Consider the following 27,237-nt stretch of genomic DNA (forward strand, 5'->3'; position numbering starts at 1 on the left):
CATTATTGTAATGTAGCTGAAATAATTAATATTAACCAGTTTCCTAATACAGCTGTATTACAGGGCTTAATCACAGGTAAACCTGGTGCTAATTCTTAGGCAGGCATTAAATATTTACAGTGTTCAAATGTGAGCAAAGGAAATAGCAATACTGACTATACATTTGTCCCAACATTTTAAGTTTTACAGTGTTTGAGATCTTTGGGGGTGTGAGGAGGAATCACAAAAAGAAAGTGATCCCTGACTTTTTATTCAGCTGTAACACTCTTACTCCAGTGATGCTTCTTGAATAGTTGTAGGGAAGAGTAATGAAACAGGACAAGTTTCCCCATCACTTTGCCTAGACTCCCTTTCCTTTCTTTTCTTCTTTCCCCAATCCTGCTTCATGCTAGAGAGACCTGACCTGTGAATTATGTCATGGAACACTAGTATAACAAAGACCACAAGTAATACCTTAAAATTATAGTTTATCTATGTTAATGTTATTTTATATTCTAGTTTGAATATTTTATAAGTATCATTATTTGTGCTTTTAAGCCCACAAGATGTTTAACATGGAGAAAGTTAGCTTACTTTATTAGTCCAGAAAGCCCAAATTAAGATGATACAGCTGTGGAGAAATGTTTCCTGTATCACTGATACTTAATATGAACAGTGCATAGTATATATGAAACAAATAGATAACATATATAAGATCATATCACAGATCCAAATTTTGAGGTTAAAAGAAAACTTTGCCTTTTGGACATAAAAGTTTGGTTATGAGTTATGGTTGTAGATGGTTAGCAAATATGGATATATATTCCATGAAGTATTTATTATCTAATTATCTTACATTTGTTTATTTTAGTTGCCAAAACTTGGAAGTCACTTTCCAAACAGGTGAGTTAAAGCTCTTGGTAGAGATACACAAATTTTATATGTGCATGCATATATACATATATAATTAAAATATATTTCATAAAATATATTATGTATTTTTATATATTTTATGATTTTTTGGCAAATCAAATCACATCAGAGTTCCTTTTTTTATCCTCCAGATTGTCAGAAAATAAAAAGGTGGATGTTTCTAAGGGTTGGTGAAAATGTAGATTACTGGTAAATCTCATGTGTTGGTATACACACTTTGGAAAACAATTTGGCATTATCTACTAAAATTGGCGATATGCCTACCCTATACCTAGTAAATGCATGCCTGCATTTAAATTCTGCAGTAGTGCATGCACATGTACCTTGTAAAGTTGAGCTTGAATAGACTCTGTGATCTAGTAGTTTGTATACTAAATACACTGGTATCTAGCATATACCAGTGTATATACCTAGGGAAATTCTTGCTTATATGCAGGAGAGGTTCACAAGAGTGTTTATAGATTATATATGATGGCCCCAAAACTTTAATATATCAGTACTGTACCATAAATAAATGTTGATATATTCATATAGTATACTACACAATAGTGAAAACAAATGAATTATAACAGTGCTTTAACTAAATAAGTCTCAGAAACATGATGGTAAAGAAAATAAGCAGTTCAAAAATACAAAGTATAATTCTATTTGTATAAAGTCCAAAACTGAGAAAGTGAAATCATATTATTTAGGATACATTCATACGTGGGAAAACAAAGGAATAATTAACATTAAATTCAAGAAAGTATTCATCTTCAGGATGATAGCAGGGAATATCATCAGTGATGGGCTCAAAGAGGCTTTAAAATACTGCTAATTTTCTATTTTTTAAGTTAACTATTTCTTAACTTTAAATTGCATATATATTCCTTTTATATTTTTATAGGTATGATTTTTTTTCAAAAAAAGAATATTAGAAATCTAGGGAACGTCCTTAACTAGTTAAAGGGAATCCTCCAAAAGCCTACAGCAAATGTCATGGTCATTTGTGAAACTTGAGAGACATTGTCTTTAAAGTTAGGTATATTAGTCCCCGTTTATCAGTGGGTAATATGCTCTAAGACCCCTGGTGATGAATGCTGAAAATTTGGAAAGTACTGAACCCTATCTATACTATGTTTTTTCAATTTGGTAGACGAGAGAACTACTAAGTGCCTAACAGGTGGGTAGCATATACAGCATGGATATACTGGATAAAGGGATGATTCACTTCCTGGATAGGACAGAGCTGGACAGTGTGAGATTTCATCATGCTACACAGAACAGTGCGCAACTTAAAACTTATGAATTGTTTATTTTTGGAACTTTCTATTTAATGTTTTTGGACTGCAGTTGACTGAGGGTCACAGAAACTGTAGAAAGCTAAGCCTCAAATAAGGGGGAACTACTGTACAGTGCAAATATGCCTGCTGTCACAACTGTTCCATAGCATTTTACTGGAAGTCTGGGCTAGTATAGTATACTAGGGCTGCTATGACAAAATATCACAGATTGAGTGGGTTTAACACCAGACATTTATTTTCTCACGGTTCTGGGGGCTTGAAGTCTGAGATCCAGGTGTCAGCAGGTTAGTTTCTTCTGAGGCCTCTCTCCTTGGCTTTTAGGTGGCAATCTTCTTCCTCTGTCTTCACATGGTCTTTCCTCTGGGCATGTCTGTGTCCTAATCTCTTCTTATAAGGACGTCAGTCATATTGGATTAGGGCTCATCCTGATGACCTTATATAATAACCTAATTACCTCTTTAAAGAAAGGTCCTCTCTGCAAAACAGTCAGATTCTGAGGTACTGGGGCTTAGGACTTCAACATATGAATGGGGGAGAGGGGCACAATTGAGACCATAATACGTAGTATGAAAAAAAGAAGAGGCTCTAAGGATTAGAATAGAGGCATAGAATAGAATGTGATTGGAAGAAAAATGTAAAAATACATAAATTTTAGATTTGTTTAAATTTAATAAAAGTTTAGCAAGATTGCTACTGGATATAACAGCAATAAACCAAAGTTAAGAAGATGCTCCACACCAGCGAGAGCAATTAGAAACTAGTATTGAATAAAGTGCATTTCATAATAGAAACAAGAACTATTAGGTACTTAAAAGCAATGCCTAACAGAAGATGTACAAAACATTATTAAATTATGTTTTTAAAAATACAAGTAAATGGAGAACTGTATCATGTTCATACTGGTAATAAGCCATTTCCTTATGATAATGATCCTCCAAATCTATCTATAAATTCAATGTAACTCCAATTAAAATCCCAACCAAATTGATCCGAAATTAACTTTTAAAATTAATCTGGATGAGTAAGGGCCCCAAAATATTTAGAACAATTCTGAAAAGGAAAGAGGAAAAAAAAGCCATTGAGATGAGAATAATGGGGTTTATCACATATCAAGATTAGAAATAGAGCTATAATGAATAAAGTAGTATTACATCATTGCAAAGATATTTTTAAAAACTAGATCAAGGTAATAGAATATAGAATCCAGAAACAGATCCAGGTATATATAGGTAGATCTGTAAATCAGTGGCAGAAAGATTGACCTCTCAATCATAGATGTTTGAATAAGAACTTTTCCATGGAGGGGGCAAATTAGGCCTCAGATTTACTACCATATACAAAAACTAATTTCAGATGGATTAAGTTCTTATTTGTGACAAAAATTCTCTAAGATTAAAAGCAAAAATGAGAGTCATGAGAGGTGTTTTTTTTTTAGATAAGATACAAAGCAAAACTCAAAATTATTGGCAATGTTTACTAAATTAAATATTTGAAAGTTTAGCATCAAAAGACAGTGTAAACAATGTTAAAAGATGTATGATGGATGGGAGGATATGCATGCAACATATTAACAGAAGAGGGTAAGTGTCTTGCAGTCACGTAGAACCCCTTTTTTTATCTTTGTAAAAAAGATAATCGGCTTAATAAGAAAAAAATAGACAAACGTACCTACAATGGCCGCTGAATATATGTAAAGGAGGTCAACCTTACTAGTAACTTAGGGTATGCAAATTAAACCAATGATATGATACTATTTCACACCCACCAGATTGTTAGCTTCCAGAAATCTGACAATACCGATAATTAGCAAGGAGTACAAGAAGGAACCAGGTGAGAATATAAACTGGTGTATTTACTTTTTAATGTTTTTTGAGATAGAGTCTCTCCCTGTCACCCAGGCTGGAGTGCAGTGGCACGATCTTGGCTCACTCCATCTTCTGCCTCCTGGGCTCAAGTGATCCCCCCACCTCAGCCTCCTGAGTAGCTGGGACCACAGGCACACACCACCATGTCCAGCTAATTTTTGTATTTTTAGTAGAGACAGGGTTTTGCTCTGTCACCCAGGTTGGGGTATATTTACTTTTGAGTGAAATTTGGCAATACCTAATAATGTTGAAAATGCATATGAGAAATCCCTCTTGTAGAAATGCATACTAGAGAAATGTTTTCAGATTTGCCACAGAAATCCTATATATCAGATCGCCCCCTTCCCGTGAAGCTTCGTCTGTATTTACAGCCACTCTCCATCACTCATTGCTCACATTACTGCCTGAGCTCTGCCTCCTGTTAGATCAGTGGCAGCATTAGATTCTCATAGGAGCCCAAACCCTATTGTGAACTGGCATGTGAGGGATCTAAGTTGTGTGCTTCTTATGAGAATCTAATGCCTGATGATCTGTCACTGTCTCCCATCACCCCCAGATAGGACCATCTAGTTGCAAGAAAACAAGCTCAGGACTCCCACTGATTGTACATGATGATGAGATGTATAATTATTTCATTATATGTTACATTGTAATAATAATAGAAATAGAGTGCACAATAAATGTAATGCACTTGAATCATCCCCAGAACATTTCCTCTTCCTCCCTCCTGGTCTGTGGAAAAATTGTCTTCCAAGAAACCAGTCCCTGGTGCCAAAAAGGTTGGGGACTGCTGCTATATGTGTTTCCTGAACATCAATTGTAATAGCAAAAATTTGGGAACAATATGTCAGTCATCAGGCAGGTGAATGAAAAATTTGTGAAATAGAGAAACCCAGGATAAATGTAGAATTACAGAGTTAAAATGAATAAATACATTACAGCTATGTGTATTAACATGAGTAGAACTAGAAAACAAGGTTGAGTAAAAGGGCAAGTTGCAAAATAATATTAACTGATAGTCATTTAAAGTGCAAATACCTTTTCAAAGGTCCATGAAGTCAAAACTATTTTCATCATAATATTGAGAAGATACTTGTTTTATTCACTGTCATTCTCTCATGAGTGTATGGTAGGGTTTCTTTTTCTTTTTTGTTTTTTTTTTTTATTTTTTATTTTTAGTAGAGAGGGTGTTTAACCGTGGTCTCCATCTCCTGACCTCGTGATCCGCCCGCCTGGCCTCCCAAAGTGCTGGGATTACAGGTGTGAGCTGCCGTGCCCGGCCTGTATGGTGTAATTTTCTAGAGGCTGTTTGGTAATGATGCCATTGCTCTACCAACTAATGGAATGAGTGTTTGTGTTTTATTGTGTTTTAAAAATTTGTTTTTATTTTCAAATAAATTAAATATTGATAGATATAACCCATATAGACAATATCTCTTTTGGGTCCATAATATTTTTAAGAATGTGAAGAGTTTCCTTTCAGAACTACTACTATAGACAACTGCTGTGTAGCCATTAAAATGAAAATGAAGAATATTTGACAGGAAAATATGCTCACGATAATATATTAAATGTAAAGGGTAAATTATAAAACAGTATGTAGAGAATGATTTAATATTTGCAGCAACAACAAAAATACTATAGAAATATGCCTAGCTGGAGAATCAGACTAAAATGATGTTAAAATGTGTGTGTGTGTGTGTGTGTGTGTGTGTGTGTGTGTGTGTGTGTAACTTGCCACCCCTAGAGACAATTAACTTTAGTCTAAAGCTTAAGTTTGTCATCCCTGGATTACAATTAGTTATTATTTTCTGTACTTACTAATTTTTCTATAATATATATCTATTAACTGTATAATTTTTTTAATAGTACTTATTTAAGAAAATTACGTAACTTCTTTAAAAGGCAACTATAATTCTAGGAGACTGACTTTAATTCAGCAAATATTTATTTTCTACCTACAGTTTAATTCTGACGCTAACCACTCCGAGTTTAAGCATGGTGCCTAACAAGACTGCCCTCATTTCAGATGCTTGTTGCAAGTTTCGGGGCTCCAGGCCACCCGCACTCTGACCTTACTGTCTACAAGCCTAGGAGGTTGCCACAGCTCCCCTCAGGTTTAATGATTTGCTAGAATGAATCATAGAACTCAGAAAATGCAGTACCTATGGTTATGGTTTTATTAGATAGAATACAGAGTAAGACCAGCCAGATGAAGAGAGAGGGCAAGGTCTGGGAAGGTCCTGAACACAGAGCTTCTATGCCTTCTTTGAGAACACGGAGTTGGGGTGTGTCACCGTCCTAGCACAGCAGCGTGTTCAACAACCAGAAAGCTCCTCTGAGCTTAGTGCTTAGAATTTTTATTAGGGTTTCATTACATAGGCATGATTGAATTATTGGCTGTGTGATTGAACTTAATCTGTAGCCTCTCTCTTCTCCCCAGAGGTCAAGCTCACTAAAGCCCCAACTCTGTAATCACAGTTATTCTTTCTGGTAAGCAGTTCCCCTCCTGAGTCATCTCCTTAGCATAAACTCGGGTATGAACCAAGGATTTAGAGTCTGCTTCCCAGGACCCAGGGACAAAGGCCAAATTCTTTATAATATAGCACTGCTACATACGAAACCAAGCTAGGAGTTTGGAGTAGGGAGAGAGATTCCTGACATGGGTGGAAATATAAAAATTTTAATAAATTTTAGAGGTCCTTAAAGTTAACAGAGAAGTCAAGATGAATGTGTTGATTGGATGATTTAGACCAGGAGAAACTAGATTATTACTAAAATAAGCTACTTGGTGTCAGTAAGGATCTGGGCTCTGTCATTTATTAGTTCTGTGACCTTGGGTGTTACTTATCCACTTTAAGTCTCAGTAAAATATGCATAATGAGGATTGTTTTTAGAATGAAGTTATTATATGAGCCTATTGTCAAACCCATAGAGGGCACCCAATAAAAGGTAGCTTTGATTTTTCAGTCTTACACTGTAGCTGAGTTTAAGTTAGAACAGATGAGGTTGGAAGACATGGAAACAGTTAAAATGGAGAAAGATTAGTTAATATTTATACAGTTACAATAGAGATGGTATAAATTAAGCTATGTAAAATTTATTGTTGTTTTTTAAGTTTTTTTTATATTTTTTTGAGACAGGTCTCACTCTGTTTGCCTAGGCTGGAGTGCAGTGGTGTGATCATGGCTCACTATAGCCTCGACTTCCTGGGCTCAAGTGATTTTTCCACCTCAGCCTCCTGAGTAAGCTGGGACTGTAGATGAACGCCACCATGCCCAGCTAATTGTTTGTCTGTTTGTTTGTTTGTGAGATGGGGTTTTGCCATGTTGCCCAGGCTGGTCTAAAACTCTTGGATTCAAGGGATCTACCCATCTCAGCCTCCCAAAGTGCTGAGATTATAGGCCTGAGCCACTGAGTCCAGCCCAGAATGTTTTATTTAATCTCTCAATCTAACAAAAATATTTGAGTTTACTGTTGTCTAAACAATAAATATCCCAGTTTCTCATTACAATTCGGACCTGAATTATTCTGTGCCTTTGCTATTCTATAATCAGATGCACTGATTATCTGCTGGCATCTTTTACCTGCAGTGCAGATACAGAAACATGAAAAAAACAAACACAAGAATCCACATATGGGCTTCAAGGTGTCCATAAATCCCCTAAAAATGCTGTTCCTGCCTTTGACATACCAAGAATTTTTCTTCCTGCTAGCTCAGCTTTGCAGTTAAACAAAAATGATTTATAAATGTCAGAAAGCATTTTTAGGTACAGCTGCGTCAGAAATGGTTTGTCTGAAATGCCTTCCAAACTTCAATGTGTGTAAAAATTAGAAGATGTTGTTAAAAATGCAGGTTGTGGTTCAGTAGGTCTGGGATGGGCACTGAGATTCTGTGTTTCGCACAAGCTCTCAGGTGATGCTCAAACTATTGGGGAGCCACATGCTCTGAGGAGTGGGTGTCAGATCTGAAAATAGAAGTGGGTTCTGTGTTTGTCTAATGTGTTTCTAAGCAGACTAACTTTGTTGTTTCAAATTATTTCAAGTTATCTCACCGTCTTTTAATCATTTTTCTTCACAATTAATCAAATTATAGTTTTCACTTAGTTGTTTTTAACAGACTATACACAATAAATTCAAAATTGATTTAGCATATGAGTAATGATTCAAATGTCTAAATTCTCCAGTAGTTTCCGAGCAGCAGTGATAGTTTGACTTTTTTAAAAAAGAAAAAGCTAAGCAGCAGTTGAAGTCTGTGTTCTTTAATATTTAAGTTAAAATTAGAAACAAATTGAAACAGTGACCACAATAACTCAGTACCCTTGTCTTTCTGCTTCATCCAATGTTATCATTCTCTAAGTCACTAACTGTTAAAATACTCTTCATTCCTTTCTAACATAATTCTTTGTTCATTTACTTCCTCTACACAAAGCTCTCTAAATCCAAATGTGTTACAAAGAAGAGACATTACGTGAAGCCGGGTGATGTGACCATCTCCGACCTCGATATGGAAATCCATGTTTTTCCATGGTTTTCCTAAAACGATCCCTTTATAACTGGCTCCAGAACTTAAACTCACTGTTTTATCTTGATTTGGTTGTCTTATGTATAACCTCCCGTTATTCAACTTATCTGAAATTTTAGTTAGCTCTAATTAAATTTAATGTAGCCTCTTCATCATTTATTTTATGTTTGAACCGTGGGCAAATACTGGGTTGTGTGCTTGAATGAACCACAGGCATAACATAGGATAAATAATGCCATGTTTCAGGTCTTTTAAGTAGAGAATTTTGCATGGACATTTAAACATGTTTTTGATCTATTTTATTAGTAAGTGGTTTACCAATTCATCAGTAGTATAATAACTTCTGTCATAGGAATTAAATCAAATGCTCGCAGAAACACCACCAGTTTGGAAAGGTTCATCGAAGCTATTTCGAAATCTTAAAGAAAGAGGTGAGTTAACCTTAGTACTTGTTCTTTTTTTAAGCTATATTATGTATACTATTTATATATGCATATTTTCCCATACCTAAAATAATTTTTAAATTATGTCTATGTGTATGCATAGAGAAAAAACTGAAGAAGAAAACAGCAAAATATTAACATTTCTGGGTATTAATGTTGCTCCTGGGTAATTCCACCCTTCATTAAGGGTGGTTTTCATGTTATTGTTTATATATTATTTGTATCTTCCAAATATTTTTATATCAGAATGGACTTAGTTTAAAAAATTGTTCTTCAACCATATCAAAAAGTATATTTTATATTTACCCAAAGAAAACATTTCACAAAAATACTAGATCTTCAAAGGTCTATTTTTCTTCCTTCCATTTTGCTCTGAGGGAATTATAGATGCTCCTAAACTAATTAACAGGAAAAATTTAGTGGATGTGTCCTTTGACAGCCTAATTTGGACATGTTTCCTTTAAAGGCCAACACTTACTGCAAATATACCTGTTTCAACTTACTCTATTATCAATATCAATATTAGCTTAATTCATTAATTTAAACATTTCCTGGCAATCAAATTATATGGCTTTTATTGTAATTTTCTTTTACAGGGTACCTTTTTACACATTGGTAGAAAAAATTTATTAATCTTTTTTATCTTAAAAAGTAATATTTCTTGGAAATGTATTTTTTGTATCCTCAAATACAGGAATATGCAAAATAAAAATGTTAAAGAAATTACATAAGCAGTTATATTTTCCCTTTTCATCAATTTGAACCAATATTGGTTTGAAAATAATGTACTTCAGCCTGAAGACAAATACTTTGAAGGAGTAGTTATGATTCATATATTTTATTTAAGTAGAATTAGAAAGTTCATATTGCTTCCACGTGGTTTACATAGAATCTGAAAGGAAGAGACACCATATCTTTTATTGTAGGTGTTTCATAAGTAAGATTTTTAAATCTTCAAGAAACCTAGGCCAAAGTGTCTTAAAAAAATCTTAGAAATTTTTTTCCTAGATGTTGTCTTAAAGATTGCCAGTCAGATCTTAGGGTGAGATAATAGGATGAGGAAAATTCAAAGCTCATAAGGATCAAGTAAGTATGGTGAATTTCAAACATTTTTCTTAATATACCGCATGGGAAAATACAAATTGGATCAAATATAATCTGAGAAAAATAATGCATAGAAGAAAGAACCTTTTTTAAGTTAAGGGGAGGGTTTAATCTGGAAGTCCTAGGTTTAGGCATATCCTAGTCCTTCTCATGTTATACACATGTTTGCAATTTTTTCCCCAGGGGATAGAATCTATGCTGTGCCACTATGACGGAAATACTCTGTTTCTGTGCTGTCTCTTGTGGTAGCTACTAGCCGCATATGGCTGTTGAGCACTTGAAATGTGTCTAGCGTAACTGAGGAACTTATTTTTAGTTGTATTTGATTTTAAGTATTTTAAATTTAAATAGCTACACCCTGTAGTACAATGCGTATCTGTATCATATTAATTAGATCATCAGGGTGATGCATGATCCCAGAAAGTTTTAGAATCATTAGGTTAGGTAAAATAGAGAAGTTGGAAGAGCCTTGCTTTTTTTAAATAGCGATTAAGTGGCAGAGAAATTTTAAGACTAAATCTTTAGAGCTATTGAAGACTAATTTTATTTTTATTTTTGTTTTATTTTATTTATTTATTGAGTCAGGGTCTCATTTTGTCACCCACGCGGGAGCGCATTGGTGCCATCATGGCTCATTGCAGCCTTGACCTCCTGGGCTTAAGCGATTCTTCCCCCTCATTTTTTGAGTTTTTGTAGAGACAAAGTCTCACTTTGTTGCCCAGGCTGGTTTTGAACTTCTGGACTCAAACGGTCCTCTTGCCTCGGCCTCCCAAAAGTGCTGAGATTATAGGTGTGAGCCACCATGCCTGGCTAAAGACTAATTTTAAAATTGTAAGTTTATCTACTTAAAATATTACCTCGAGAGAAAATGTTATGCATTTAAATAATAAAAAAATTGATATGCATTCATGAAAACATGTATTGTAGAGACTTAATTATAACAGCCAACTGCGATGTATTGTGTATAGGAATTAAACCATGTAATGCTTTTAAGGAACTTCCCTTAAAATTTGTTTTGATTGAATTTTCGAAAGAAACCTAGTTGGCATCTTTCTTATCCTCTGTTTCTAAAGATCACACCATTACTATATGCCTAGCTTTTTTTTAAATTTTTTGATCCTGCATGCCATAAATAAATTGAAGAGTTAGTTTTATAGTATTCTGTTTGTATAATTGGAAAGCATTAAAAATATACCATTCATCTTCAGTAGTATTTTCTCTTTTCCTTGACCATTTTTATTAAATTATAATATATCATGGGTTTCACTTCATTTTTCTTCCCTGTGGTTTAAGCCACCTCAATCACCATGTGATCCTACAGACAAATGCCTACCATGATAGTCATGGTCTGGACACTCACTATTAAGTAGTCCTTTCCTTGAGGGAAATCTTGAGTTAACTATCAAATAAAAGATGCATAACAGTTATTAAAGTTCTTTATACCAACCAACATCTCTTGTGTATTCTACCAGGTCAACTAGAACAACAGTCAGTGAGATGGGATTATGGAGACAGCATGCCCATTTCCCAACCCATTTCCTTTTTTCGCCCCTTCTTTTATGCTCTTCTTTCATTTTTTGAGGGATCCCTACAGACTCTTAAGTATTGTATCTTTATATACATTGACCATTCCAGAATCTTTCTCCCATAACATTCATGGCAATCACCCGGAACTATCTGTCTATAGGTCACAATATTCTAGTATAAACAAAAGAAGGGAATGAATGCTTTCAGGGCCTCCTGGGTAGTGCCCTTCATGTCTCTGACAAACTGCCTGACAGTGACTCCTCTTCTCTTTGTTCTGTAACAAAGAAGACAGCCTCAAAGAACATCAGATAAAATGGAGTTTTAAAGTTCACAATCTGGTTATTTTAAGGATTTTTATACCCTTTTACCAAGCGTCAGAACTATCTGATATCTAAATAAGTATTGTAGATACAGATTGCTGATGTCAATCTTCTCAATATCTACTTGGAAGGTCAGTTAAAGCACTAAATCTAGTTTTGGGTTTTGTATTCCAAAAGCAAGAATTCAAGTAACAGAATGCACTTTTTTATTTACTTCAAAAGCACTCCTTTTGAAATTTGCAAGTATGGAGTTACTGAGAACTCAGGATGCGATGTACACAAAGTATAAGCCATTTAATTACAATAAAAACTCCTCAGGGTACATTTAATAGAAGCATTGAAGATAATTTGAGAGCAGAAAAGTGGTAACTATAGAGCTTTACTCTTAAAATGCGAAACAAACATCACATTTCTAAGTAACAGGGTCTAAGTGTTTTATCCAAGTGTTACTAAAAAGTAATTAAGCACTTTACAGTGTTAGTTAACTATTTCCAACCTCTTTATTTTTACTTGTTTTTTCCTTTAAGCTCTGTTGGACTTGACAACTTTTTTATTTTATGTTAAGAGTCGTACATTAGAAACTAGCAACAAGTTTAAAAGTTACTGCTATAAGTATGCATTATAATTTTGCTTTTTTTGCCAATATATTTGAGAGCATAATGATTTTATATGGATATCTACAAAGGCATGTGGAACAATTAAAGTAAAATTAAATTTGTTGCTTTTGTTATGATTTTATAATAACGATTGTCATTTAAAATAATATCTAGCATCTATTTTAAACTATAAGCTCATCATTTATAGCATTTATTGCTTCTAGAACAATATTTTATACATATAACTGATACTATTTTTCTTGTAGGTGTGATTTCTTACACAGAATATCTTTTTCTTTTATGTATTTTAACAAGTAAGTATACTTATTACTTTTATTTCTGGATGCAGCTTTATTTTTTAAACACAATCTTGGAAAGCAGATCTTGGGTTCTCTTACTCTTGAAAATCAATATCCATGCTGTTCTGCAAAATTCATGTTTAATGCCACAGAAAAATGCTAAGCATAGCACTGTAAAGAGTCAAAAACATAAATGCTACAGCTTATGGTATAGTAATAAATGCTCATAAATTATAAATGTAATATTATGTGTCAATTCTTGTGGTTTTAATCTACCTCAGACTCCAAAGGTCATGACATGTAATAATTTATAAATTCCCTACTGTACTCATTTGAATCATATTTTCTGCCAGACTGATGTGAGAGAGAGTGTCTCTTGAGTCTATCAGAATACCCATCATTCACATCTAAAACTTCTATTTTCTCCCTCTCAGGTGCAGCATTTCTTAGGAAATATATGAAGGGTTTACTATGTTTTCAGTTAAATTTCTTTGCATTTAATGGAGACAATCTGTTATAGTTTACTGTGTTCCAGCCACCTGGCCTTTCTATTCCTTGAATTGCCGCCTCAGGGATTTGTTGCTTCTGCTTCCTGTGCCATCAGTACTTATCCTCAAGATCCCCATGATAATAAACATCATTTAGGTTTCCTTTCAAATGTGAAGATTTAGCACATCCTTACTTGGCCAGCCTCTCTAACATAGCTCCCTCTCTCTTTATATCTCTTTACTGCGTTGCATATTCTTCATATCAGACTATTTGAAAGTATTATTGGTTTACATGTTCTTGTCTCCCCACACCTGAATGCAAGGTCCATTATGGCAAAGATTTTATCTTTCTTGTTCATCTCTGTATCAAGAACGGTGTCTCGCACATGGTACCCTTCCGAAAAGTAGTGAATGAATGAAGAAAGGAATACATGAAAGAATACTGCTAGTGGAATTTCCAGTTGTGGAGATGTGTGGAGATGCATGGAAACAAGAACATCAGTAAAACTGTCATTAGAAACAATCTAAAAATACCTTGTACTTCTTTGATTAAAAAATTCACACCACTGTGTTATTCTTAACTTTGTAACTTAGTGAGGAATGACGTTAACATTGAGTTCTGTTACAGTAAGTTTGGAGAACAAGGAATGTGTACATGCACTCACATATGTGTATTTCAAAAATATCTTTATTTTTTTCACTTGGACTTGTCACCTTGCTCACTGCCTAGACTGAGCCAATTTATCAAGACGGGAATTACAACAGAGAAAGAGTAATTTACACAGAGCTGGCTGTACAGGAGACTGGAGTTTTATTTTTACTCAGATGAGTTTCCCGAGCATTCAGGGATCAGAGTTCTTAAGGATAATTTGGTGGGTAGGGGGTGGGCGAGTCAGGAGCGCTGGTTGGTCAGGTCAAAGATGAAATCATAGGGAGTTGAAGCTTTTCTCTTGAGCTGAGTCAGTTCCTGGGTGAGGACCACAAGACCAGATGAGCCAGTTTATCGCTCTGTTAGTGACAGCTGATCCATCAAGTGTGGGGTCTGCAAAACATCACAGGCGTAGGTCTTAGGTTTTACAATAGTGATGTTATCCCCAGGAGCAATTTAGGGAGGGTCAGAATCTTGTAGCTCCAGCTGCATGACTCCTAAACCATAATTTCTAATCTTGTGGCTAATTTGTTAGTCCTACAAAGGCAATCTAGTCCCCAGGCAAGAAGGAGGTTTGTTACGGGAAAGAGCTCTTATCATCTTTCTTTTAAACTGTAAACTAAGTTCCTCCCAAAGTTAGTTTGGCCTAACTAAACAAGAAGCAACTGAATGAACAAACACAGCTTGGAGATTAAAGCAAGATGGAGTTGGTTAGTCAGATCTCTTTCGCTGTCTCCATTATAATTTTGCAATGGCAGTTTCAGACTTTAAATGAAATTAAAATGTTAGTGCTGAAGAACTAGTATTGTACCTTTTGTAATAGGGCTACCTGAGGTTGATCCACTCTGCAAAGCCATAGTAATGAAGCAAGTCCAGTCAATGATGCTACCCTGAGAATGAGAGTGGGTGCAAAGGAGTGTCTCAAAGATGTGTTGAAAAGTTACCTTGTTTGCCAAAACAATGATGGATCCAATATTAGAAGTTAAACTAAGTACCTAAACCAGCAGAGTGATAGGCAAGGATAAGAAGTGTTGGCTAGGAAAGCCACTTGTTGAGATGGGACCGGGTATAGTTTAGGAGAGTCAGAAAAAACATACATAGTGCGTTTTGGCACAGAAAGGTTAGGATCTTTGGGTGCTGTGAAGCTTCCTTTGGAGTTCAGGGCTCACCAACAGAAGCTTCTAAGGAGTTTGAATTGAATAATTATGGGATATTGTTTACATTAGAACTAAGAAAACTGTGAAAAGAGGGCTGGCAAGAAGTGGGCTACATAATCTTGGTTACCTGTCTATAAGTGTCTCCCTCTTTACTTCGTACTGTATTTTTCCCTCCAAACAATGCTTGTAAGGAGGACTTCTTTTCTGTATGTATTTTCCAGATCTTTTTAAAGTGTAAAACTTGGTTATTAGAGATGGTGTAAATTTGTATTAGATTTCTGAAATACATGCAACAAGTGAGCTTCTGTTTCTGTTATTTTCAGAAACAGCTGTTACTAGTTAAGAAAGTAGGACACTATCTGTGCGTCTTTTGCAGGTTCAAGATTTCACAACAGGTGGTAGCAAATGTATCTGTGGGGGGTCCCTTTTTCAACTTCGTGCCCCTCCCCCCGGTTATCTCAAAATAAAAGATCCAGTGTTTTGAGAAGGGCACGTCCACTGAGCTGCTCTTTGAAGGACACTTTCAAGTTTTCTTCTGTCCAAGTTTTCTCCTTTATGCTCTAGAAGTGAAAAGGAGAAAGAGATTGAACCTCATTATTATAAGGTTCATGAAATTGAAGCACTTCATAGTATGTGAAAGTCTTTTTCAGAAAAGCAATTGTTCCTTGTATTTTGGGGGAATTGATAATTACATATTCAGTCTTCTTTTGTTTTATATTTCTGTTTTTGAAGCCTCTAGAAGTTTAAACTATAATGTCTTATGCTTAACATTTATTTTCATAGGTCATTTTAGTTATAATTTTCCCAAGAATCAGAACTAGTTCATTGTGTCGTATTTTTTTTCTGCCAATCTAAGTAGCTGAACATATTGAATATATTTAAAATGTGACGAGTTGATATTTTCCTTTTAAACAAACTAACAGACTTTGGATTAAAAAAGAGAAGTGCTTTAGGAAAGTAGTCAATTTTTTCTCTCAGTGCTATGCAACAAGTATCACAGAAGTACTTTTAAAGTATATTATCAATTTTTATTAATGACTAAGTATAAAGCAGAAATATATATACTTTTATACGCTTTTTACTATCTTTAACCAATACAGAACATGAGTAACTTTACAACTAATATGGATTTTGTACTTTAAAATACATTTTTCCATTTTGTGAATACCTTCTCTGTTTTTTCTGGCAGAGCCACATGCAGGGTTCAGAATAGCTTTCAACATGTTTGACACTGATGGCAATGAGATGGTGGATAAAAAAGAGTTTTTGGTGGTATGTATATTAGATGCTGCATTTTATCAATAATTAAATATTGCTTACTTATATTTTTATGTTTTTGCCTTATTGGGAATACTACTGTAGAGAAAAGAGGGAAAAACTTACACTTTTGCCTTAACTTAATAAAGTATATACTCAGGTACTTTGAACAATATTTACATTTTACAAATATAAATTACATTCAGTGTATGATGATGATTTTCGTTGTTTTTTACCTTACATAAAAGTGTGAAATGTATCAGGTGTTTTCTGTTGGGTGGATAACAGGCAGTCCTCAGGTTATACATGCCCAGTTAATATTCAGTCCCCATTATGTCATCCACCTAGGCACACAACTCCTTCCATAGGAACTTCTCTTCCTTCTCAATATGGGATTCATGGTTTTTCTTTCTCTTTTCTCTTCCACTTACTTCTGCCTTGCATTCCAGTCTTGTCCCCACTTCCCTGTTCCTTTCTGTTATCTTTGACCATAGGCTGATAGTTCTTAGATATTTACCTTTTGATGTTTCTTTGACGGGTCCAGCTCTGGCACTGGTTTGACAGTGAGTTCAGTTGCTCACTCAACTTCACATACCCTGCTTCCAGAATTTTTCTGTTTGTTTTACCCATGTATTTTGCATCTCTTTTTGTGACAAAATGCCTAGTCTATTTTTTTCTCTGAAATAGAAAATACTATTAATGTATTCCTTAGAGTAACATGCTCTGCTTTTAGCATATATATTACACTCTGTCTTTACCTACAGTCTCCGAGTAAAAAGAAAGGGAAATCAACAGCCATTTTCTTTTCTTCTTTTGTTTTCTTTTTAAATTATGGCCCTACCTCCTGAACAGCCATTTTATTTTCTACTTTTCCTTTGTAACATAGCTGTAAAAATTCCTCAGAAAACCTCTGAAAGAGCTTCATATTTACTTCAGAAGCCGAAACTCAGAGGAAGTCTATGACATCATTTTTTTTCTTAGTAGGAAAGAGAAAATATAAAAATCCTCATCAGAAGCTAATTAGTAGCCATTCAAAGGGAAACAAGCAGACTGATTACTGGGATTTATCAGTAGGCTTAAACTCTCACCCACGCAGCCCTTGCCCAGGTGTAGTCCCTGAGCCAAGCCACTGGAGCTGGAGCCTTCATTCCAGTGCTTTGCAGAATGATGGGGAGATGGCGGTTTTCAATTTGATTACAATAGATATAGATGTGTTTCTGCCATCCAAAAATGGCCAAGGTTAGTGTTGCTTTCCTATGATGGTACACAACTGTATTTTAGGAACTTTCAGAATGGGCCTGTTTTTCTGCAGAACGTTCTATGTCCACACTGCCAAGTTCCATCCCCCTGACTTAAAGTAAAAGATTAACTTTTGGAACTCACTCCTTTGGAAGTTGCCTGTGTGGATGTCTGCATTTTAGAGAAAAAGTAAAACTGTAACATTAAGTACATTTAACTTAATTATGCGTTACCAGTACCAAAGGATATATCTTCTTGGGGGAAAAAACTGAAATCAGAAAATAGATCTATAGCAGTTTAAATGTTCTTGGTGGATGAAGCTGTTTTCTTTGTTTTTGGAATATACCTAGTCCAGAATAGTAGATAGGTGCCCAGAAACTCTTGTTGGATATTTGATTCTTGATTGATTTCTTTGTCAGCTTCAAGAGATATTCAGGAAAAAAAATGAAAAGAGAGAAACTAAAGGAGATGAAGAAAAGCGTGCAGTGCTGGTAAGAATACTTTATAGTAGCTTTAGGTGGCTTTTCTAGGCAACAATTATTTTATTCATGTTAAGAAACAATAATTAAAGTTTGTAACTTTGAAGCTGTCCCTTTCTTGAAAACTTTGTAAAGTTTTTATGTAGAAAAATTGCTTCAGTATTTATATGCATTGATATCAATATTTACTTCAAATATTGATATTAAACATCTGTATCCATAATCATTCATTAAATCATTTTCATCCATATTGTTATCTGTGAGATTTGAAGGGTATATCATACAATAGATTAATACAGATCATTATGCATGTAAAAATTTAAAGGTGAATTGCAAAGATTTAATTATAATGTGAGAGAATTTAGTGGTAATATAACAATGTGACTGTCGAAACGAATAGAAGGAGATAATATGTTTTCTTCCATTCTTAGATGTATATATTAGAGATTCTTCTTCTGGGATACATAATATTTTCATCTTTTTCTGAAGTTAGAGTTAAGCAACATTACCCTCCATCTTCCTAACCAGTTTTCTTTTTATCTGAAGTATTTCAGCCTGACCATAGGCCAGGTTCACATAATAAAAATAACAAACAGGCACTAAGACCTTACAATCGGACACTATACTAGGTGCTTTCCATACATTTCTGATTTAAGCTACCCAACAATTCTCTTAGTATCCATAATTATAGATGAGGAAACTGATAATTGGGAAGGTTAAGTATCTTGTCCAAAGTTACATAGTTATTAAATGGCAAAGCCAAAGATTTGAACCTGTGTCTGGCCAACTCCAAAACCTCACTTTTATCCATTGTGACATATTTCTTTGTCTGATACTTAGATAACCAGAAATACAGTGAATTTTGTTGGCATGTAAATGACATTTGTTTCATTTGCAAATTGATGGCCCTGTGCAGTAGTTTAATTGTCCTACATAGAATTCAGATAACTAACTTCAGAGAGCTAAAACTTTATTTTTATTATTCTCATTTTTATAAGAATATGTATTAGGTTTTTCTTAACATAGATTATTATCTATAGCAGATGGGTGCCATATTCAATCCCAATATATTTATGAAGTATACGTTTATATTTAGTTGAATGAAAGCAGATTATCAGGATTATATAGCACATACTGCTTTACAGGATATTTGACCATGCTATAATTCTCAGTAGTCACTGAACATCCCTCAGTATACTATTGACAAAGCTTATGGAAGACAGTCTTAAAAAATCAAAGAGTTCATTGTAATGTTAGTCAAGTATTTAAAGGGGCAGTAGTAGTTCTCTACTTAATTCAGGTCTCATGATTTTCAAATAGTAATTAATAAATCCTACATGAATAGCCCCATAATTGCAACTGTTTCGAGTATTAGCAAAGAAGACTAGAGAATTGAATACTTTCTTAAATTTTATTTCTTGTAAATAATATACTAAATGAGTAAACAGTCATTTTAATTTTGATATATTACGTCTAACTATAATTGACTGAATAGGCAAGTTGTTAATAAAATACTATTTAAGGAGGCTGAATAATGTTAATGAATCTATTGATATACTTTAATGATAAAGTAGATAGTATTTCAGTGGATATAAATATAATTGTTTTATTTATTTGTTTATTTGTACTACTTCCAGAGAGGACTTACACATCTTCCAGTAAAAATACAGTATTATTCTAGTCATTAACATTTATTAATACATCCATCAAGTAATAAAGGGAGCTAAAAAAGAGAAAAATATTAGCAGACAATGCACACTGAGAAAACCTACAGTGTTAGCACAAAATTTGGCTCTGAGCGTCAGTGCAGCCAAGGTATAAGAAATTTAATATTGATTTAATGCAAATATTTTATAATAGTGATAGAGTAAAACCTCATTAACTTAGATTAATTAGGGAAAAATCCATCTGAATTATATAATCTAAATTATACCAGCATACCCTAAATTGTATTATTTTATTTTATATGGGTTAATGAACCATTCCCTTTCAAATATATGGAGAAGGAGATTTGTTTTAAAGAACAGATTAAAATAACTTTTAAGTAATATAATATATAATTTGTTTATATATAAACGAATGCTTACTAAAGTCTTTGATATCCACAGGTACCTCGGAAGTATTTGTTTTATGTAACTTAAATAGCACTTCTAAAATCTTACTTTTGTAATGTAGCTATCAGAGCTCTTCCTTAAAACAATTCAGAAATAATCTTTAGTACAACTTTGGAACTAACAGCACTTTACACTATAGCTCTCCAAATAGTCATTACTGTGTTTAGCAATAATGATAATTAGTGTTAACATTGTTAATCACATTTTAAATAATGCAAATCTGAACCAGGGAGGTTTTATTTTATATTACTTTAGTTATCAAAGATTTTAGTTTTAAAGTTTTTTTTAGTTATACTACTTTACTTAGAAAAGATTATGTAAAATGTAAGGTGATGTTATCAAGGTGATAGAAATGACAATATGATTCCACATATTCTTAGAATAGTTTGGCTGAGTTTTGAGGCAATTAAAATTTAACTTATTGTGAAAATATATGAATTACATAAGAGAGACAGCATAGCACAGGCTCAGGAGCCAGATTTTTGGGGTTTGAGTATTAGCCCTGCCACTCATTACCTGGGTGACCTTGGACAATGTCCTTAACCTCTCTGTTCCTCAGTTTTTTCTCATTTGTACGATGGGGGCATTAGGAGTAATGACCACATGTGATTGGTATGGAGGTTAAAGCACATAGCTACTTAACCATGTGAAATGTAATAAACACTCAAAAAGGTTAGCTAGTAGTGAAACTTATTCTTTAGTTAGTAGAACCATGTAGCTACTTTAAACTGAATCTTAACATACCTAAATAAAAATTAAATCAAAACTAAAGTTAAAAATATTTATATGCCAAAATAAAACTGTGATTCAGAAGGGAAAAGGGAAGTGAACATAACATTTCTTGGGACACTTATGTGCTAAGCTCCATGCTATACTCATTGTTAATGTTACTCCCATTTAGTCCTCATGACCGTTCTACCAGGTAAGTATTATACCTGCTTGGAGACGAGAAAACAGTCTTAGAGAGATTCATGTGCCTAATGTCACAGCACTGATCACAGCAGAGCAGGATTCCAGCACAGGTCTCTCATACCATTTCCACTGCCTTGCTGCTGCCTCTGGATTTCCCCCTGTGCCATGTAGCATTGCGGAAGCATGTCCAAATCAAATCGCATACTTCAGGGCAACGTGTTTTACTCAAAGCAGTAGTTCTATTAGAAAGTTATAATGAAATGGTTGAAATGAGCAAAAATTCATTTAATGTTTAATTATCTGAGATTTTTAAAACTTTGCTACTCATCTTTAACATTTATCCCACTTGTATTGTTCGTGTGCTCTATATAAAGTGTAGCATAATGATTTGCCCTTCCTAATTGATTATTTTGTCGTCTTTTTCCTTTTTTCTTTTGCTGTACTTGGGTTCATTCTGAAATATGACACTTCATTTGGCCCTTTGTGCTCTATGTCAGCGTCTTCAACTTTATGGATACCATTCTCCTACTAATAGTGTATGTACAATACTTTAAATGTTCTTTATGTATATAGCCCTCACCTGTTATACTTGATAATGTTATTTCTTTATATAAAGCTATATCTGCTGTTTACTAATAGAATGTTTTGGAATTTATTGAACACAATAGGTGCAATGAAGCCATAATGTTACATTTCATTCCTAGATTTATGCGAAGACTAAAATATGCAGAATAATTACATATCTTTAACTTTAGATTAAAATAAGGAAAAGGTAAGTGTACAACAATTAAAACATAATAATTGAAATTTTATATTTTTTAGCAGTATTTGAAGAGTAATGTAGAGAGAGCAGATTCTCAGGCTATGTTCCTGCAGAACACAGGTATTTTATGAACCAGATCTATCCATCTTATGTACAGTCTTTGTTCAATTCTAATAAGTGTCTTAATGGATAGACTTTTTTTCATTTTCACTTTTGCTCACAATTTTTTTCAAAGACTTTGTTTCCTGCCATTTCCTCTGCTCTACACAAAAATCTGGTGTAAGCTGCTACTTGATATATCAGTTTATCATATTATTTCTAAAGAGGATAATGACTTTCAGACTTTTCTTGTCTTAAAAAAATTGAGAATTTCTGTAGATGAACTTCCAGTTGTACCCTTCTTCTTATGCTGAGCTTTCTTCTTTCTCTTCTCCTGAGAAAGTCAGCACTTTTGGTTAGCCCAGCTGCTAAAGAAGAACAGGCCATGGCCCTTTTTGAATGTAAACATGTGCAGTTCACTTAATTTCCCCAAGGATCCTTAAGCCTCCTGCAAGGATCCCTCAATTTTTGCAAATTCCACCATAGGAGCCCTTGAATTCAGGGTCACTGATTTAATATTATCCTGCTAAAAGTATTCTAGTTGTAGTTTACAATTCTAAAAGTAGATGTATTGTCTCCTGTATTGGATAGTTAATCAAAATTCCAAACTATAAAAACTAATTCTGTTACAGATTTAAACAGCTACTGGAGGCTGATCCCCGTAAACTAAACCTAAGATGTTTCTCCTCATTATACAAAATGGACCTGGAATGGGTTGAGAAACAAGCCAAGTCCACAGGATCCATATAAGTAATTGTTTTGTTTACTTACAAGATACTTTAAATTTTTTCTACAGAAATCACTACTCTTTTCCATTAAGTAAAGCCTGTCATTTCCTTTACATTTTTAAAGGATTACTCTGTTAATGATTTCAACAATTTCTGGAATGTGTAAGATGAAAATCTCACAGATTATAATGCCATATGCCATATAATACTTAGGACTTTATGGGGTTTTTTTTGTTTGTTTGTTTGTTTTTTAAGATGGAGTTTTGCTCTGTCGCCCAGCTGGAGTGTAGTGGCGTGATCTCAGCTCACTGCAACCTCCAACTCCCTGGTTCAAGTGATTCTTCTGCCTCAGCCTCCCAAGTAGCTGAGATTACAGGCACATGCCACAACGCCCAGCTAATTTTTGTATATTTAGTAGAGATTGGGTTTCACCATTTCGGCCAGGATGGTCTTGATCTCCTGATCTCATGATCCACCCACCTCGGCCTCCCAAAGTGCTGGGATTACAGGCATGAGCTACCGTGCCTGACCTATGATTTATTTTTCTAATGTAATATGTCATCATCGTATGAACCATTTTTCTAACTTTGACAATTTTTATTTTTCCCTTAATCTCATAAGCAGTTTTCATATAGGGTGATTATGCATTTTTTTAAGAAAAATACATCTCAGAATAACATTGCTAAAAGAAAATAGATCCTAATATTGCTCTAGTTTAAACTACATATGCAAATTGCAGTCACTGAGACATTAAGACAATATTGAGAAGCAGACTTAAATCGCAAATTATATTTATATTATGCCTGTTTAATAAAAAATTATGATTTTTACATTTTATTGTGGTAATATTTTTTTATTTATTTCATTTTATAGAAGACAGCTTTTTCTCATGTAAAAGGCACACATTAAAGTGATGTAACTTGATGTCATTTTTACATAGTCTAAAATATTACAGGATTTTTCAACTCCCCTATGAGTTTACTTGGTTAGATAAACTAAATTTCCTATAATAGAAAAATATTTGCTCAATAAGGAGTTATTATTTTCATAAACTACAAGCAAACAAGGGACATTCATTTACAATTAGAAAAAAATTCCAACAGCCTGAAAATGTATATGAAATATCATTGATACAAGTATTATACAAATCTATTAATATGGTGTTATGAATTAACTAGCAATTATCTGCTAGTTTCCAGAGTTGTAAATTAACTCAAGTGTCTAACTTGAGTATAGATCATGGAGCTGGATATAAACTAAGAGATTTATAAGAGCCAGTTTCTACCTTTAGGAAGATTTCCTCAGGGAAAGCAGTGACCCGTTTGGCTTTTTACTATGGAGATAGAGCCTCTGTGGTCCCTGTAGTGAACTGTTCCAAAATTTAATCACTTTTACAGTAGATGCTGCCTATTTTCCATCACGTTATTTCCTGCTACAGTGTAAAACTGAGCATACACCTTTGTATTCATGAAGACAGCTGTTACCTTATAACCTTTTCTGTTCCAAATAACCGTGATTCTTTTCCTGTTTCTCATGTGGTCAACTCTTAATTTCATCATTGCACAGTGATGAAAAGAAGTACAAAAATTCAAAAGGATAAATAATGCCAAAAGCCAAGTACATTTGACTTTGGCATGTATTAAGAGGATTTTTTTAGAAGATTATTCTAAATTCTCCTAGTTTCATTGCTGACAGAAAACATACCAGTTTTTATACCAATTCTTTGGTGTATATTGAGACTTTTTTATGGACTAAAACAATATCAATATTCTTAAATGATCTGTATTTGAAAAGAATGTGTATTTTCCAGTTTGGGGTACAGGGTTGTGTAATATATACAGATGTATATTACCAAGCATGTTAGTTATGTGTTTTAAATCTTCTCTGTCATTACTAATGTTTTTGTCTGCTTGATTTGTCAATTAGTATGTTAAATTACACATTACAGTAGATTTGTTAACTTCTACTTACTGTTTTCTTAATTTTTGTTTTATGTATTTTGAATTGTTGTTACCTGTATAAGATTATAGATTATTTATATCATCTTAGTGAATTGAATCCTCTATTATATGCTATCCCTAGATCTCTAGAAATGTTTTTGCCCTAAAATCTCTTTTAGTTATCAGAATAAATATACTACCTACCTCTATTTTAATGTTTTATGCTACTTACTGTTTTTTCCTGTACTGATGATGAAGCTTTCCCTGATTTTTAAAATATATTTTAGTTCAGAAATTTTCTATAATTAAAACGTAAATATACAATAAAATAAATAATGATAAAATTATAACCACCATAATATAGATCAAGAAGTAAAATACTGCCATATACCACGAATCCCCTTCAAGTGTGTCCCCACTCATAATCCCTCAATGTCCTTCAAAAGATAAACACAATCACGACTTTTATGTAAATCACTTACTTGCTTTGTTCTGTGGTTTTACCACCTACTTATGCATCCTAAACAGTGTAGTTTAGTTTTACCCCTTTTTGTACTTTATGTAACTGGCATCATGTTATATGAATGTTTCTGTCTCTTGTTTCTTGGACCCAACATCATGATTGCCAGTTTCATCTGTGTTATATGTAGTCCTAGTTAATTCACTTTTTTGGCTGTAAACAGTGGCTTTCAAGCATTGTGGTCTGTGATCCCATTACACTGTCGAAAGTTATTGAGGATCCAAAAGATATTTTGTTTACATATGTTATATATTATGTATTTACTATATTAGAAGTTAAAACTGAGAATTTAAAAATATTAGTCTTTTAAAACAATAATTTAAAAACTCATATGTTAACATAAACATTTTAATGTAGGAAAAACAACTTCAAAAATGTAGTGAGAAGAGTGGTATTGTTTTACATTTTTTGCAGATCTCTTTAATGTCTAGCTTACTAGAAGACAGCTGGTTTCTCATAGCTGTTTTGCATTCGATCTGTTGCAATATGTTATTTTGGCAATAAATACTGTCAGTTGTTTACTTTCAAGTGACAGGCTCTCGCTTGGTTCATTTTCAAAAAAAAAATGTCTTCCAGGTACTGAAATCTGAATAACCGTGGTTTGTCTATTAGTTGTTCTTTCAAGTAAAAGTGGTGGCTCATGAAAAAAGTGGCTAGTTCAGCTTGCAACACAAACCATCACACAGGTGTTCTTTCTTAAGACAACCATGGTACTTCAGCATGCAGCAGTAGTGCTGTAGGCACACTTCCTGTTTCATCACACCAAATATTAAAAAGATACTCATTCTTCTATGCCTCTTAATTTCTCCTTAACAGTTCGCCATATTTTTATCTTTTCATGCTGCATTGTGCATAATTCTTCATGTTTATCTTCTGGTTCATTAATTCTACTAGAGATATATAATCTGATATTAAATTTCAGCGGTTAAATTTCTAAGAGTTTTATTTGACTATTTTTTTAAGAGTAAAACAATTTTTGATAGTCTGTTTTTCCTGAATAATTCTTTCAAATCTAGCTTCATATTTTTCAAAGTTATCAAAGTTACCGTGTATTCCCTAGCTAAGCATTTCAGTATTGGAAGTCTGCACATCTGGTTCTGTTGTTTGTTTCTGCTGGCTCTCACTTAGGGTGGCTTATGTTCTTTTGTCTTTAGCAGTTTTGTGTTGTGGGCATACAATTGTTGGAAAGTCTCTGTTCAGATTCTTTAAGGACTAGATTAAGGATATGTTCTTCCTGGGAGGATTGTATTCAGTTTTCTTTTTCTTTTTTTCCTATGATATACCTAGGGTGCAGTGCCATGTAACTTTAAATAACAAGTCTCAGATTACAGTTTTTAGGGCCATGGTTGTCATAGTGACACGAATTATATAGTTTTAACATGTGTGTGTGTTTGTCTGTGTTTAAATATCACTAATAGCAAAGACAGTTTACTATCTGTTCCTATGGGCTGTTACTTTATTTTTCCCCTAGTTTGTTTAATCTCTGAATAGAACCTTCTTAGACCCTTTATTCAGACAGGGTATTTGGCTCTCTGAACATGGGCAGCGTTAGGGAGCCATTATTCTGCTTAGCACAGTGATATATTAACCATCTCTAAATCAATCTTCTTTCCTCCTAACTGCCTTTTCCCCTCCTTTCCTCCTTCCCTCTTTATTTCCTTCTTTCCTTCCTCCCTTCCTTTTTTGTCTCCTTCCTTTCTTGCTGCCTTCCTCCCTTTCAGTCGTATGTGGCATGGAATGCCTTGAATGGGATCCTGCTTTGGCTCAGCCAAAAATGCCCTGGGTGCTTTTGACCAAAACTACAAAGTGTAAGGAAGTTCTATCAATAACAGACTCTGAACTTAAGCAAAAAATGTGTCAGACTTACAGGGCACACTACATCCAGGACATCATTTTGCCTGTGCCTTTCACTTGTGAAGTTCTGGGCTACCTAACTGTATATTCTTTTACCTCTTTTAATGAAGGTCTACACATTTTACATGACATCTGGTAAAGGGGCCAGTAGCTCAGATAGCAAA

General features: G+C 34.0%; 1 protein-coding gene across 7 annotated transcripts in view; it reads left to right on the top strand.

Moving 5' to 3' along the window:
• MICU3 (mitochondrial calcium uptake family member 3) overlaps positions 1 to 27,237 on the top strand; it is a 121,914-nt gene that overhangs the window by 41,651 nt on the left and 53,026 nt on the right. For 4 of the 7 annotated variants that reach the window (XR_010134923.1, XR_010134924.1, XM_063709073.1 and 1 more), the window contains exons 3-8: positions 851 to 882; positions 8,938 to 9,016; positions 12,842 to 12,889; positions 16,358 to 16,440; positions 18,084 to 18,155; positions 21,667 to 21,705. Coding sequence is in view for 5 of the 7 variants with exons in the window: in XM_063709073.1 (XP_063565143.1) it covers positions 851 to 882; positions 8,938 to 9,016; positions 12,842 to 12,889; positions 16,358 to 16,440; positions 18,084 to 18,155; positions 21,667 to 21,705 (353 nt within the window). In the remaining 2 variants the exon portion in view is untranslated. The remainder of the gene's footprint in view (positions 1 to 850; positions 883 to 8,937; positions 9,017 to 12,841; positions 12,890 to 16,357; positions 16,441 to 18,083; positions 18,156 to 21,666; positions 21,706 to 27,237) is intronic. The other 3 variants (XM_063709074.1, XM_055349138.2, XM_063709076.1) reach the window with 2 other exon arrangements.

Source organism: Gorilla gorilla, chromosome 7 (assembly GCF_029281585.2).
Source record: "Gorilla gorilla gorilla isolate KB3781 chromosome 7, NHGRI_mGorGor1-v2.1_pri, whole genome shotgun sequence".
NCBI classification, from domain to species: domain Eukaryota; kingdom Metazoa; phylum Chordata; class Mammalia; order Primates; family Hominidae; genus Gorilla; species Gorilla gorilla.